The 16,598-nt window shown below is 41.2% G+C and overlaps 1 protein-coding gene across 1 annotated transcript in view; it reads right to left on the minus strand.

Annotated features, from left to right (window-relative positions):
• Positions 1-560: 560 nt before the first annotated feature.
• Positions 561-16,598, minus strand: part of LOC115169761 (beta-1,4-galactosyltransferase 2) — a 145,670-nt gene continuing 129,632 nt past the window's right edge. The window contains exons 6-7 of the mRNA XM_029725686.1: positions 8,219-8,323; positions 561-4,124 (exon numbers count right to left, since the gene is read on the minus strand). Coding sequence (XP_029581546.1) covers positions 3,974-4,124; positions 8,219-8,323 — 256 coding nt within the window. The 3' untranslated portion in view covers positions 561-3,973. The remainder of the gene's footprint in view (positions 4,125-8,218; positions 8,324-16,598) is intronic.

Here is a 16,598-nt window from a genome sequence, read left to right on the forward strand (position 1 = left end):
ATGGCAAGGTGACCGGAAACATGACCGAATACAAACAGTGTAGCTATTCCCTCCGCAAGGCAATCAAACAAGCTAAGCGTCAGTATAGAGATACAGTAGAGTCGCAATTCAACGGCTCAGACACGAGACGTATGTGGCAGGGTCTACAGTCAATCACGGATTACAAAAACAAAACCAGCCCCGTCGCGGATATCGACGTCTTGCTCCCAGACAAACTAAACAACTTCTTTGCTCACTTTGAGGACAATACAGTGCCACTGACACGGCCTCATAGACAGAGATATGTATTACAGGTTTCTTTGAATGCCATGGCAACTGGCATTTAGGGAAGAAACACAATTTAGGGAAGAAAAAAAAGTATCAGCCCCCTCATCAGGATGGTACATCCCAATGGTACCCTATTCCCTACATAGTGCACTACTCTTAACCAGAGCCCTAGGGGCCCTGTTGAAAATTTGTGCACTATAAAGGGAGTAGGGTGCCATTTAGGACACAATTGACAACTCAGGTGAAACATATTTTCTCATCGGGCAAGGAAAAACAAACCAATCACGTGAGTCTCTCTCATTTACCATCAGATTTATTGATTGTATAGAAAAAGTTGGTTTTATATAACATTATGCATTCTATATAAGATATAACATTTTCAACATTCAATGTACAAAACCTAGATACAGTACATCTCTAAAAATGCACTCCAGCTTGAAGGCCCGAGGCAGTCAGTAGGTGATGTTCTCCAATGCCCTCATCCTATCCTGTTTCTCTTTCAGTTACCCACCGCTTCCTTGAAATGACTGCTCTGACAGTGAGGGAAAATATTGCTCAATGGGCATTAGGTTGAAACGTATAAGTAGAAGGGGGAAGCCATACAGTGTCTGCCAACAGATAGATAAAGAGAACTTCAGACACACTCCAAAGGGTGGACAGTTCCTTAGTACGCCACCTGTCTGCATCAAACACATGGTCAATGAAGAAAGCTGATGCCATGCAATTATCAATTTCCAGGACAAAACTGAACACAATAATAGTTGACTGCGGGGGAGGGAGAGTGCAGAGGGATGCATCCCATATGGCACCCACTTTCCTATATGGGCCCTGGTCAAAAGTAGTGCACTAGGTAGGGAATAGGGTGCTATTTGGGACGCAAACGGGGAGCGGTGCTTTATCACTGGTTTATAGCTGGCAAGTTGTGTGGGAGAGACACAGTCCTGGGCAGGATGTCTCTAAGCTTGTGCTGAAAGGTCCCCCTGTCAATACCATCATATCAAATCTGTATTATACAGTCACTATAAGTGGGGTAGTGGGGCCGAATACAGCCAATAGGCCAAACAAGATAATATGATGGATATACCAATATGATTTATGACTAAATGGATATAATAGTACCAATAGGATGGATTATTCCTGTACTAGCCTACTTGGGCATGATCTCCATATAGATATCAAGTTAACAGAACAGACTGAGTTCTATTGGACGTTTTCTCTGTTCACAACACAAATGATATGGTAATGCCTGTTCATGCACCTGTAATACATGATAACTAGCTCTTGATGTCTGATACAAGTCTGATATGTACAGAAATCACATCCTGTAGTCTACTGTAGTGAACCAAATATCCACCAATTGTACAGTAAGATCTTTGACTGAAGTTCTGATAAAAAGCCCAGTCTGTAGACCGAACCAGCCTATTTGACAATCACAGGCAAAAACATTGTTTTTAATCAAAGCATTTCATTTAATGAAACCATTGACTAAAACTTCATTACCAAATATTTTCAGGGTTGTGTGCCACTGCATCAGTAGTAAGCTCATTCTGCTAAGCAGATTTTAGGTAATGATGCTAGCTATATATAAAAGCTTCTTCCCACAGTTCCAAGTAGTATATTTAGCCTTTAGGAAAATTATTCCCTCAACATGGAACATAAAAGCAGAAGCTTGGCAGGATGATGAATCATACTATACTGGGACCATAGGCAGTAATATGTCAAACTCCTATGGTCCACAGCCATCAGAAAGCAGTACATGCACAGCATCCACTCATTTGACAGAAGTAATGACATCCAGAATACAGTAGCGTAAAAGTACATTGGTCTCCAGTGTAGAATGAGGAGTAGAGTATTCTCTTTAAGAGGTGCTCTCACACCAGTAGTAGTGCACTCAAAAATGAAAAGGCAGCAGAATGAGAGATAGAGAAGAGAGAGGATTTTTGAAGTCCTCCTGATATTTCTATAGAGGAGCAGTGTGCTTCAGGCACAGCTGTCTGTGTATTCATCAGACGGTCAAATACAGAAACACACTGTGGTGTTCACACAGACACACACGGCACATGGAGAGAGGGATGGTAGAGCCAGGGAGTGAAATAAAAGGCAATGGAGGGTGTTGTAAAAAAAAAAAAAGAAGGGAAATGCACTCAATGCACTTGAAAAGGCTCTTTAAAATAAACAGAGGGGAAACGGGTTGGTTGGGGCATCTCTAAATACTCACTGTCTCAAGCCAGGCCAAGAAAACCATTGATCGTACAAAAGAGAGATTTCCACATCACTTCACACAACAGAATGCAGCATTCCTTATCATTGCTCCTCATAACAATTCTGAAGGCATCAGTTTGGTGTTTAGGCAGTACACAAAGGAAAAGCTTACTGACGTTAAAAGGCTTTTATATACTGGTGGTGTTAATAGTGAAATTATATTTAATATTTTCTTTCTATATGTGGGCTGGTTTTCCATTTATTCGAGGGGACTCAATAAATAACCAACTTCAGCTCTGTCCTTATCACTTCAGTGCTTCTGACTTTGAATGGATGAAATTAATGCTACAATGCAAATATTCACCATACTACACAGTCCTTATCAACAGTATTCACAATTTAAACCACTAGGTTATCAATGCCTTATCATTTTCTTTTCCAAAAACGTGGATGGCATTTTGAAATAGAAATTAAAGAAAAAAGTGGAGCAAAGAGTCTTGTATTTGAGCAATAGATGATCCTCTTCTAAAACTGTCTGGGACACATTGTCATACAGCAAACGTTTACACTTTCATCAGTATCTAATGTAACCTTCTCTGTGCGTGAGAACACGTCAACAAAATAGTCTCTAATAATAACCTGTCAGAACCATGCCAGAAGTCCATCTTCTCTACCATTTGCTGGACCTTTGTCCTCCGCAAACAGGTCAAAACGAGTTCCTTGAATAGCCATATCCATCCACTACCAGGAGGTCTTTATTCACTCAACCTTGATTCTCTCCACAGAAAGTCACACCTCTTTGTCTTAATAAAAAGTGTTGGTGCACATTGTCGCTCTCCTCCAGCACCGTTTGTCAACGTCAGAGACATGGGAAATGGGGAAAGCCTGCAATGGATGCAGACACAGGACAGTACACATTCATTTTGCGCCGATATAGTGTTCTGATTGACAGATTCTCACAGAGAGATCAGGGCAGTACTTCTTGGTTCTGCTCATGTAACTCTGAATCCCAAACCCAACCCCCAGCATATCAACAACCCAATATAATATGACTCCTCTTGAACCCCCGTTGCTTTGTGTTATCAGGACCAAGACACCAGTAGCACTGGACTTATTGCTGTGTGTTTCATGTACAGTGTGTGCATTTCCAGAACAGCACTGTCGATAGGGGAATGAATCTGAATCTAATCTGATATATCCTCATCTATTCCTGAGAGCTAGTCAGTCAGTCAGGGTCCCAGCCATGTTGTATGCCTGCCGTAACCGTCGAGCCGTTGGCAGGGTGGGAGGGCAACGAGTGTGTACCAGTATCCCCACACAGACTGGGCTGTGAGAGGCCAGGGCAGACTCCTAGCGCAGGTCGGTGGGGGGTATCTGAGTCAGGCTGAGGGAGGTAGAGGAGGAGATGAAGGCTCTCTGCTGTGCATTAAAGTTCTCTCCCCCTTCTCCCTTCCTCCTCCTCCATCCTTCCCTCTCCATGTCCAGGCCGGGGCTCTCTATCTGTCTAGCCCCTGAAAGGCCGGGGCGGGGGCTTGCCGATCTCCACAGAGATGTTGGTGTAGAGAGGGTACTTCTTAAACTGGAGCACGCGGTACGTTAACGTGCTGATCCCGTCTCTCTTCATAGTGTTCTTGGTGTTCTGGATCTTGTTGAATCTGGATAAGAGGCAAAAAATCATTATTATTAGTGGGAAATGTTTTCATTGTAGCAAACAGTGAAATATTATTGCATATTTTACTTTTTTTATCCCAATCATCATGGCTAACGTTTTGATTTTGCATGTTTCTTGTTAATCCCATATTGGCCAACAGGTGGTGCTATGAGCATGTACTGGAACTCAGAGGACAAATACAGGAATCATCCATCTGTAACAGTCATCCATTGTCCAATGCCAAGGCTACAATACCCCATGGTTTTCTCAGATTTCCTTTTACTGTTTGAGAAGAGGCAGGGATTCAGAGTACATAAACAGCTTCAGTAGCCAACAGTGCATATCCAATCTTCAAAGAGCAGTGAATGGATCAAACAAGATGTATTTTTATGTGCTTGGACATAAACCCACTACGACACGATCCAAGTCAACCTAAGAAGAACCCCGCAGCAGCACCTTGTCACTTACAGCTAAACAGAGATTTCTCTACACGCAGATCTTGTCAGGAATCTAAATTAAAGCTAAATTACTTTTAGACTAAGAGAGAAAGGAGGGGGTAGCGAGAGACAGAGAGAGTGAGAGGAAGGGAGAATGAGAGGGGGAGGGAGAGAGAGATTTATCTATAAATCTATCAAGAGGAGAGAGGATTAAAGGCAATAGCCTGAATGTGCTCTACTACTATAGTTTATCATAGTCTCTCAATGATCTCACAATGAGATCGGAGATATTCTCACATATTACATAAATATGGACTGTAATAGCACGCAACTTTCAGAGTAAGCTTCCCTTATTCATGTTTTGGTATCAACTTATATCGGCAAGACATCAGCCAAAAAAAGCCATAGAACCACTATTTTAGCATGAGATGATGATTTATAATGCATGTTTGATGACGATGGTACTCTGTGGAAGGAGGAAGCCTTGTATTCATTGAGTTAATATGCATGAGTCTACGGTGTAAGGCAGTGCCAACTAATCTTTTGGAATAATGATGAATGGTAGTCTTTCTTCTTTTGGCAAGCCTTATGTCTCATTATTATGCCTAAACCACATCTCCTACTTCCTACTGACCAAACAGAGCCGAATGGGTGGCAGTAACAGAGCCGTAGAGGTGGTCAACATTAATCATCAAAAACATGCGCTTTGGTAAACAGTGAACACTGGTCGTGGTAGGAGATTAGAACCACTCTCTCCTGGATACGCTGAAGAATGCTCTGGAATGTCTGGTGGGTAAGACTGGGTTTGCAACGGAAGCTGCATAATTATGGTAAACTAGGCTAATTTGTTGACCTAAGAAACATTTTTGGAGGCATAATGCGTTTTCCTGCGAGGACAGATACAACATAATAACTAGAGTGCAAGGATAGAATAATTAGTTTTTTTTCAGGAAATAGGCTAATCCAGGTTTTTAGGACAGTGATATGACACTTAATGCTCTTCTTGTGCAGCCTTTCTCGAAGTACTACACACATCATGAGTATATGGACATATTAGGAGCTTTTAATTAAAGGGGCAGTGCAGTCAAAACGTGATTTTCTTTGTGGAAGAATGGTTTCACATCCCTCCAATAGAGTTCAAGACACTAGTAGAATCTATGCCAAGGTGCATTGAAGCTGTTCTGGCTCGTGGTGGCCAAACGCCATATTAAGACACTTTATGTTGGGGTTTCCTTTATTTAGGCAGTTACCTGTATATTGCCACACTATGAGGTTGGAATGATAATGTGAAATTGTGAAAATTATGATCATGAACTTTTAGTGTAAGAGCTGTTTGAAAAGACAGCCTGAAATGTCAGCTTGTTTGGCTGGGTGGGGTTTAAGTTAATAGACCAATAACGAAGAGAGTTTGCCCTCCTCTATGCCAATAACAGCTAGTTTTCTGTTTACACATCCCTCCCACTCCAATTAGGCCCCTCTCTCTGACCACTCCCAGACTGTCCAAGTCTTCTTTGAGAAATTGCATTTTGCTAAGATGCTATTTTTGTTTCTTTTTGACCATTTTAATTGAAAACAATCCCAGTAAGGTATTTCATTGTTACCCAGAAATTCTTTGATATTGAGATAACAAAGTCTGCATTGGACCTTTAAAACATCAGCGACCTTAATAACTTAACTCCAGTGAACCGGGCTAAAGGCCCTAACCATAAAATATGCCGCTCTGCCCTTGAGCGAGGCAGTTAACCAACCAACAACACCTGCTCCCCGGGTGCCGATAACATGGACGTCAATTAAGGCAGCCCCCTGCAACTCTCTGATTCAGATGTGGAAGACACATTCCCCTTTCCCTTTCCCAATATGCTGTTAGAATTTTGAGAAGCACTCTCTCTCTAAAAGGTTTGGCTATAAAAGCCCAGACCCTTCAAGGCCTTTCTACTTCCCTCTATTTTAAAACCCAAATGTATTATTTTACGAATCAAAACACTTCAAATAATCCCTGAGGAACAAAAAACATTTTTTAGGGAGGTTTCCCTAATAGGGGTTTCTCTGTCTATCTTTCCTCTTCAAGGCATTTATTAATTATTTATTGGCCCAAAATAAATTGTGTCCATGTCCATTTCGCGAAAGCCGAGGCTCATGGATCAGAATCAAGTCAGGCTGGAGAATGAAGTGCTGGAAATGTCAGTCAAAGGATGAAGGTCAGTCTCTTTCTCTCTCTCTACTGTATCTACTTCCATCACACAACGAGTCAGTGACAGATTCCTTAAAACTAGTCTCTGATGTATTGGTTGTCATAAAGCCAATGGGACCGGATGTCGACCCTGCTCTTGTTGTCTATAGAACTCAACTGGTGTCAATTCAGCAAGTAATAACTCTGACCCATATTAGAGTAGCCTAGGTGACATGACACACTTTCATTTCTACAAAAACGAGCCTTGTAATTCATTTCTGATAGCATGTCCTATACTAAATGACCCAAGACGGTACATGCATCACAGTATGTTCATGAAGGAAAGCTACATATCTTAGAAATATGTTATAAGTGATGGTACATATTAGGTTCAAGGCACCCTATTCCCTATAGTGAACTATTTTAGACCAGGCCATGTGGTGGTGCACTATAAAGGGAATAGGGTGCCATTCGGATTCATGTTGATTGAGATTGCATGGTAAGTACTTAGATCAGTGTCTATCAACCCATCCACCTGCCACACAGCCACAAGCCAAACAGACAACAGCAAGCTTCCCTGGCTCTGTCAGCACTGCAAACCTTCTTACATCAACATGTTTCAATTCATTAGGCGCAGCAACAACAACTAATTCATTTACATTCTCCCATGGAAATGTGTTTATTAGGCTCTCGTGCTAGCTATGCAAGGGCTCTTCATTGGTTCATTATTAGTATTGTCTGAGGCACTCATCAAAATGAGTGTTGTCTTCTGTGGCTGTTATTTTCACACACTGGAAATCATAGGGAGTGGGAGTTCATGGAAAACTAATAGAAGTAAGATCAGGCCGAGGATTAAATGGCCTCCCCGTGGTTATTTAGCCTTCAGAGCATGGTAAGAGCCAGCAACGGGGCTGGATGTGATCAATAAAAATCTGTAACTTCTATAAGTGCGTGCACTCATGCTATGCAATAATAATGTTTTGCAAATTGCAGCTCAGCTCTGTAGGGTTCTGGGGTTTGGCAACAATCACAACTAACAGCGCTGCATATAGCCATGCAGTTATCGATCTGCTCTTTTTAGAGTCATTGATGGGTTGTCTATTCATGTATGAAAGAGCCCTCTTAGCAGTGAATAAAAAATGATAATCCATTTCTATGATGTGTGTTGTGAGTTGTTATTTTCCAGCCATATCTATGGGATATGACATGGGGGATTCATCTTATAGCAGCCTTATAACCACGAGCTGGTATTATAATGTGTTGAGTGTGAGACAACCTTTATCAAAAAGACAACTTTGGTAACTAAGCAAACAATAGCTACAGTACCTGTACTTTCTGTACCTTCGGGAAAAAGATCCCTAGGAAAAGTCTGATCCCAGATCTGTTTTATGCTGTCTTGACAACTCCTATGTCATTGTTGGCAAGACAGCACAAACAGATCTGGGACCAGGCTTGTGTCTAGAAAGGAAAATATAGAAATCAAATACAAACCTTTGTGGGTTGGGTTCATTGTGCTTGTCTCTTTCGTGTTTGATCATCCTGTAGCGGCCGATCCGGACGTCCGGTCGAACCACCTTCATCCCGTTGAGGGTGATCCTACAACAGAGTCATGGTTTGGAAAGGATCAGAGTTTGCATCCCAAACGGCACCATATCCCCTACATAGTGCACTACTTTTGACCAGAGCCCTATTGACACTGGTCAAAAGCAGTGCACTACATAGGAAATAGGTTTCCATTTGGGAAGCAACCATAATCACACTTACAGCCATAGAAATATAAGTCATAACTGCTCCAAAACCGCTGTAGCAATGCCAGCCATGACCAGACACTGTCATAGCAATCTCAAGTTAAGCTTTAGCTGTAATGCGACAAAAATGGGTTAAAGCAAGGCACTGACTGTAGACAACCAGTACAAACTAAATCCTAAAATTAGAGGGAGGAAAACAAGAAATTACTGTATATTCCTTTACGCAGTGATATGGAACCTTGTGTGTGTTTGGATGTTTACAATGTTTGGTTCCCAAGATGGGATGAAATGGTTTTTATTTCTCTCTGTAATGCTCTGATTCATGCTGGATCTCCTGTGTTATTGGTGCAGCCAACCTTGATATTACAGTTTGTATCTGTGGGCCTCGCTCTTACTGACTGACAAACAACCAGCAAAACACATTGCTTCTGCATCCTGCCATCAAAGCCTCATTAGAACATATGAGAAGAAAATGCCAAGCGAGTCAAAAAAACATTTATGAATACAAATTCAGTAGAACATATTGAAGAAAACTCAGACTCTTCCCATGAAGTGTCTCTTAGCGTTCCTGAAAGGACCAGCCAAAGCAGCCTTGCTAACCGTCTTGGAAAACAAAGGCATTTGTTTGAGTAAAATGCTGCTTCCAGCTGCTTGACTGCTTGAACAATCGGGTCATTATAATCTCCCCATTTGGCTCTTTATCTGTGTGGAGCCCCTGGAGACAACAATCGGTCATGTGAGCATCACGTTGCTCCAGCTTAAGCGATAGGCTAGCTGCTGCTTCTCTCTCTGGACCTTCCTAGTACATGATGGAGATCAATAACATAAACAGTGCCTGCCTGCCTGCCTGCCTGCCTGCCTGCCTTTTCTTCCATTACAACCAGTGAGGAGGCCTGGTAATGCATAATGCAGAGAGTTGATTTGAAATAATCTCCTTGTGTATTCCTGACCCAGAAACAACATCACTAAGGATTAATTGAGGGAAATATAGAAAAAAAACAGGCCGCATCCCAAATGGCACCCTATTCCAAATATAGTGCACAAATTTTGACCAGGACTCACATTGCTCTGGTCAAAAGTAGTGCACTCTGTAGGGAATAGAGTGACATTTCGGATGCAACCTACTATATGTAACCAGAATAGGTATGTACACTTTACCTCGCTCATTTAGAGCTTGGCAGAAGCTACTAGAACTAAATGGCCAACTGGGTCTGTGTCAAGTACTGTACACCTACATGATTATCATCCACTTCAGGCCAGTTACATACTAGCTGGAAACTGAACTATTCAGTGACTTCTTTGGCTTTAAGGCATTCTGTAGTGTTAACCGAGGTTTCAAGGTATCAGGTGGAAAAAGCTCCAACCGACTGCAGTGATTTCAAGGATATAAGAGGGCAGGTAGAGGGATGGGCACAGAGCTCAGTCTCAGCTCTATATCCCAATCAATGGTTAGCCTCGCCTGGGTAATCCATGTGTGAGTTAATCAATACTATGGTACTTAGTTTGTACTATAAGCTGAAGATATTGGGCCCGAAGGACTACCCTAGAGTTCAATTAAGACAAGTGTCTGGATGTACTTTCAAAATCATTTATTTCACACGATTTTTTCTAACAAAAAGAAATGTACAGACATCAGCAGGAGGTTAAGCATACGTCCTTTTTCACCATTTCTTTACTTTAGGACAAGTTGAGGAGAAAGATTTCTAACACGTTCTGGGAACATCCTTCACCAGAAACCTTGATTGATTATAGGATGTGAATGTATTGTAGGATGTGAATGTATTGTAGGATGTGAATGTATTGTAGGATGTAGTGTCCGTGACCTGAGATGTACTGTATGAGACAACATGGGTGTCTGACAGGTTTCTTTGTCATCATTCTGTTTGGTCATACGCCATGGGACTCCACGTGGTGCTGCTGCGCCCTTCCATCCATTAGCCTGACTTCTTTCCTCCATGTTTTTACATCCTGCTGTCTCAGCCCAGCGAGCACACAAAATTGGCTCAATCGAATTGAACAGCGTTGTGTGCCAAGGATCTGTGGGCGCTTTCATTCCGAACCAGATTCCTTGAACTCCATCAAACCTTTTGAAACCAATCAGAGGGGGGAATGATGAAGAGAGAGTATTGAGCGATATAATATAATAATATAATCAAAAGCATTTCTGGAAGAAAATAGAGAGGGAAAAAATCCAGTCTTTGACCTTGCACAACAAAACTCTGAAGATTATTTTCAGATGTGTTGTTCATTCCTCTTAGGCACAATGAGATAAGATTATCGTTGTTGAAGAGTAAGATATCTGTTGTCCTAGATTTACATTGCCCTTGGTAACAAAGTAGTATGCAGGCTCAGAGAAAGGAGGAGAAACAGAAGTATGATTACATTGTCAGTTTTGTGTATGGTTGACAGTGGAGGCTGCTGAGGGGAGGACAGCTCATAATGGCTGGAATGGAGTGTAACGGAAGGAATAGAGCGAATCGAATGGTATTGAAAACATGAAAACCATGTGTTTGATACTATTCCCTTCACTCCCTTCCGCCCATTATTATAAGCAGTCCTCCCCTCAGCAGCCTCCACTGGTGCAAAATGGTTGCTCTCTTGCAGTGCATACAATACATACACTGCAATGCTTGTCCCTTCGTTGACTTCCTTACTATTCTCACATTGCCACTGATATCATTCACTCTCTATGTAGCTGTTAAATATTACAACAAACAATTAACAAGAAATCATTGTTTTCCTGAGGCCCAGTGGTAGTATTGATATAACTGTCTGGACAGCTAATTTGGCCTCGCGTGCCCTTTTGATTGGATTAAGAATGTCTCAATCTTTTTTTCATTTTCTCAACAGTCTTTCTTAATTGCATTAGACTCTTGGAGTCGAGGGGAATTGGAATCTGCGGCATCCCCTCATTTCACTCTGTCAGAGCCGAAATGAGAGGGGTGCTGCTGAGAAAAAAGCCAGTGGGGAGAGACGAGGAGATGAGAGGAGCGAAGCTGAAATCGCTCATGTTGGATTGAGAGTGTGTTTGCACTGTCTGTGATGGTCTTGCTGACTGCGGTGGTTCTATCTCTCTGCTGCCTGCCAACTCTCTGTCCACTCCCTCCTGTCTTCCTCTAATTAGAAATAGCCACACGAGGGCAATAGAGAAATGAGAGTCCTGCCAGGGCTGGCATTTTTCTCCTCTATCTCCCTCCCTCTATTACAGACAGACCAAATGTAGACTTGATAGTCTGCCCATGTTTAAAATAGAAAATATCACAATTTGAAATAGGCTATGACTTGGGATTGTATATTTCTTGAGTAATCTTCCTTGAAATTGTCTCTCCTCTATCTGTCTGTTGGCATCAGTATCAGCTAGGTGTATATTTAGGTCAGGGAGAGCCTGTCTGTCTGTCACCAGAGACAGTCAGTCACCTAGCTTAGTTTTAGAAGTAAATATGAGGGAACTAACTGTCCCTCCAGGGCCTTGTGTTTCTCTGCACAGATGCTGACAGTCAAGAATTTGCCCATCCAAGACACTGGATGGATCTGCTACTCTTCAGTTGTAGGTACATGCCCAGGAGGGGTGACAAAGACAGAGCTTTTTAAGTTTCCTTCCATTCCGGTTGCTGGTCTCAGGGTGAAGCAGGGAAAACAGTGTCATCTATCTGTTTCTCCACTACTGCCAACATCACCTCCAGCTATTTCCGTCTACCCTTCCGTCCTTCACTCAATGAAACTGTATAGTGAGGACTTTCAACAAAGTTCAAGGTAGCCCATCAAAAAAGGCTTGAAAATCACCACTTTTTCCCTCTTTAACTGTTTATTTGGGTGGGGGGTAAATCAACCCAGACATATTTATGAAGAGGTACGATTGTTAAAAAGGGGTCATCGTTGTTGGAGAAGTTGGCACTGTCTGTAACATGAGTTATTCCCTCCAAGCAAATCATAAGGGATTTTTCCCAGCAGGTTCTGACAGCATGGCACAGAACCAAAACCACTACAATAAATGAGGAACTCCCCACACTATTTTGTTGTCCTGCTTGCAACCTTAAACCAATTATGCAGTTCACACAACCTTGTGTGTGCACTATCGCACCTCACCACTAATAGTGCTATACTACCACTGCAGTTACAGTATAGCCTATGCAACTAACCAAGATATGATGTTAAAAAAACATCAAATGCAAATATCACAAAATACACTTTGAACTCTTAACATATTCTAGAGCAGAGTGCATCATGATTCATGAAGAAAAAAAATCCAGTTTAGTCTCCAGTCCTTACTGCTCTAAGGAGAGATTCTTGGTGACTGTCCTCTTCTGAACTACAGTGTGTCAACACACTACTCCCCTTAATCACTCTAATCCCAGTAAGCCTCCCTCTCATTGCTGGAAGATCTGTTGTGTTACATCACAATGTGTGTGAGGCATCAGCTATTATTACCATCTGGGATTGTGTGGCCAGTCTGCCAGTGCTAGGCCTGCTGAACCCACTGAATCGTACAGTCATTAAAGGAAACACTCTCTCGCTCTTTCTCTCTCTACAAGTCATAGGTTAGCCTACATAGAGGATGTGATTTTAACACTAGAAAAGCCTGGCCTCGAGCCATCCCGTTCTGAGCCAATGACCAGTCATTTTGACTGCAACATTCTAACAGTCTAATAAATACATGTATGTTATCAGAAAAATAATTTATGAAGGTCCTGGTGAACATTAGAATATGAAGAAATAAAACAGATTTAAAAGAACACAACAGCATTTTCATTAGTTTATGTTATTGTAGGTCATGGATCATTAACTAGATTCAGCGGCGGGACGATTTTTTTCTTGAGCGGATGGTCGGGGGGCCTGGAACATAATCACAAATAATTTCTACACTGCAAATTGACCGCAAGAAGCCCAAACAGATATAATATTTGACTAAGACATAACCACAATTCAAGTGTTAAATCCATCAAAGAAAATATTATAATTTTGGCAGGTCTTAAGAAACATTATGGAACTAAGAAAATGTATTTCAAAAGAACACAATAGCATATTTTAAGTTGTATTATGTTATTAGTCTTTGATTAGTAGCCTGGGCTATATGCTGCCACATGCTCACGTGTGGAGTGCATCGAACAGCTGTTATTCTTGGAAAAAGTTACATTTTTAAATAGAACTCATCTCTTCAATTTTATATTTGGCAAAGGTAAGTGTTTTGGAAACCTCGGAATCTGATCTTTCTCTCCAAGGTCATTATAGTTTTATTTTTTTATACTCATTTTTATTTCTATTCGATTTTTATTTGGAATTTAGTTTAGTTTCAATTAGTTTTCAGACTTGATTTGGTAGCTTTTATTTAGATTCAGTTGTATAAAAAATATTTATAATTCGTTTCAGTTTTAGTCTTAGCGACAGAAATCATGAGTGGGCCAAGCTAGAAGCAGTTTGTGTTGCATAGTTGTCGGTGTGTTTGTTATGTCAATTCTTGCAACAGTAATAATAAGGTGATGGGTCAGGTCATAGGTTAAGTTAGGTTTAAAGTGGCAATCAGCAGTTGCTATATCCATTTTTGGACGTATAAATGAATGATATGTACCCATTGATTCTTGAAGAATAGAACTTATAAATTATTTCATGAGCGTAGTTCATGTGTCGTTCCCCATCAGAACCCAAAATATAAGCTTGTTTTACTCCAATGTTTGTAAAAAAAAAAAGTAAACGGACACTGTAAAGCGTCAAAACATGGGGCTCTACTCAATCTGTATTGCTGAAGCATTACAGATGGCACGATAGAAATGTAATTTCCGATTGAGCCGACATATGCAGCGTTTACCGTGAATTCAGTCTACGAACATTGCCTTTAAATTTCAATCATGCTGCGACGCTGAACTTCCGCGATATGGATTGAATACAGCCCATGGTTAAATATTTTTTTTATATCGTAGATGGTTAGTCCTTGCAACAATACTTCTGTCTATGATTTATTAGAGTGGTTACATATTTTTAAAAATGTTATTTAACCTTTATTTAACTAGGCAAGTCAGTTAACAACAAATTCTTATTTACAATGATGGCCTACCAAAAGGCCTCCTGCAGGTATGGGGCCTGGGTTTAAAAATAAAAAAATAAAAACAAAGATATGAAAAAACACACATCACAACAAGAGAGACACCACATTTTTCCAGCCCCATCCCTCAGCTTTTACAGAAACAGTGGCGGGGATTACACTTTGTTATTGTTTCAATTGTTGATTGGCCCTTTCAATTACAAACTCATTCTCAATGTGGCTTGTTTTTAAAAGGAATAGCGCTGACTGGTGCAATAAATATGATGGAAGGAAACACTATCTCGCCCATGTTTACACCTCTCCAATGCTTTTTCACCTCAGTAGGACATGTAAGAAGATTCAAGTTAGCTACCTAGCCGATACTTCACCTGTTAGCTAGTGATAGTAATGTAGACACATATATTCCATACCTTGGAGCATCGTAAGCTAGGCAAGCAAACTGTCTGTCTCGAGAAACTAATAGTGACGCATAAACTAGCCCTATTTGTAACATCGCCATCTCCTGGCATTATTTACCCACCAGATTCAGTAGCTTGAAAACCCCCCAAAAGCTTTAAAATCCCATTACATTTTTGGCCAAAGTTAAAAATCTAAAAACTACAACTGAACATAATTCATGATGGTTTTATTGAATTTTAGTTTGGTTTGGAGTCAAAGATAATAGTTTCAGTATAGTTTTAGTTTTTCAAACTGTTTTTTTAATTATTTTATTTGACTAAATACATTTTTTATAATTAGTTTCTGTTTTAGTTTCAGTTTACTATAATAACCTTGTTTCTCACTTTCTCTATATAGAAATAAAATGTCTTACCTGCTTGTGACTGTAGGAGGATTTTAAATTGTCACTTTTTGGCACTCCGTTTCCCTGCCTCTGTGCAATTCCAAGCTGCACTGGACCATCTCTTCAATTTGACAATTGATGATATTGTCACCCATCAGACTACTGTCAATTCCATCTTGTCTTTAGGCTAATTCTATTGTTATACTGTATGTGCGAAATTAGTTTCAATATGGTTAAGATGTAGTTTTGATGGGCCATCAGCTAACTGCCGGTGAATGAGGGGCAGGGGGGGACACATCCTCTAAAAACTGCTTTTAATACAAATTCTGTCCGGAATATCAAAATTCTGACAACATACGTGTGTTAAATAGACTTATTAAGGAAAAGACAAGGGTGGAGGGGGGCATGATTTTCCCATTTTAAATTCATATGCAATCAAAATGACTGCCTCAGTGCTTCTAGTGTTAGAGGGAAGAGTGCTGTCACTGACATCCCTTCACTCCGGCACCCATGGACCTCCGATCAACAGAGACTGTGGGCATGGGCACTGAACAGGGACATGGACTCCCACGTGCTGTGATTGTGTTGGCAGGCCACAATTTGGGCGAAGATGCCGTGTATTGTTGCAGCGAACCCAGGGGAAGGAGCCAGCGGAACAAGAGCAAGAGAGACACTAGCAACAGACCCCATCACTCACACATCACCATCTCCCTGGGTGCCTGGGGAAGAGACCTTCACCACCACCCCAGTCACAGACCAGTTCGAGGCTGCATCCCAAATGGCACCCTATTCCCTATATAGTGCACTACTTTTGACCAGAGCCCTATGTGCCCTGGTCAAAAGTAATGCACGACGTGTATAGGAAATAGGTTGCCATTTGGGCCGCAGCCGGAGTCTACTCACTGCTGCATGCTAGCCTAACACCAGGTATCACCATCAGTACCTGCCTGGCCATGAGATCCAGTGTATATTCAGGGGCATTTCAAATTGCTTTATATAAAACGGCTTTAAAACAAGTGCGCCTTGAAAAGGTTCTGGATTTCAATGAAAGACAACCTTCATGCTCTTTTTATATGCTTATTTTGGTGTCTACAACGTTGACTTTAGCCTTTCACACTCATGTATTGGGTGCAGCATGGGGTAGGATAATATCCCAGCGCATTTCACATCATCTACTGGAAGAAATTGGTCTGTTGAAGGAAGCATCTCTGGGGAAATCTTAATGGATCAACTCTACTGCAGCTACCATCAAGCTATGAAAGTTTTTACTCCCCCAACATCCTCCCTCCAATCATGTCTTCTCTT

This window comes from Salmo trutta, chromosome 31, assembly GCF_901001165.1.
Source record: "Salmo trutta chromosome 31, fSalTru1.1, whole genome shotgun sequence".
NCBI classification, from domain to species: domain Eukaryota; kingdom Metazoa; phylum Chordata; class Actinopteri; order Salmoniformes; family Salmonidae; genus Salmo; species Salmo trutta.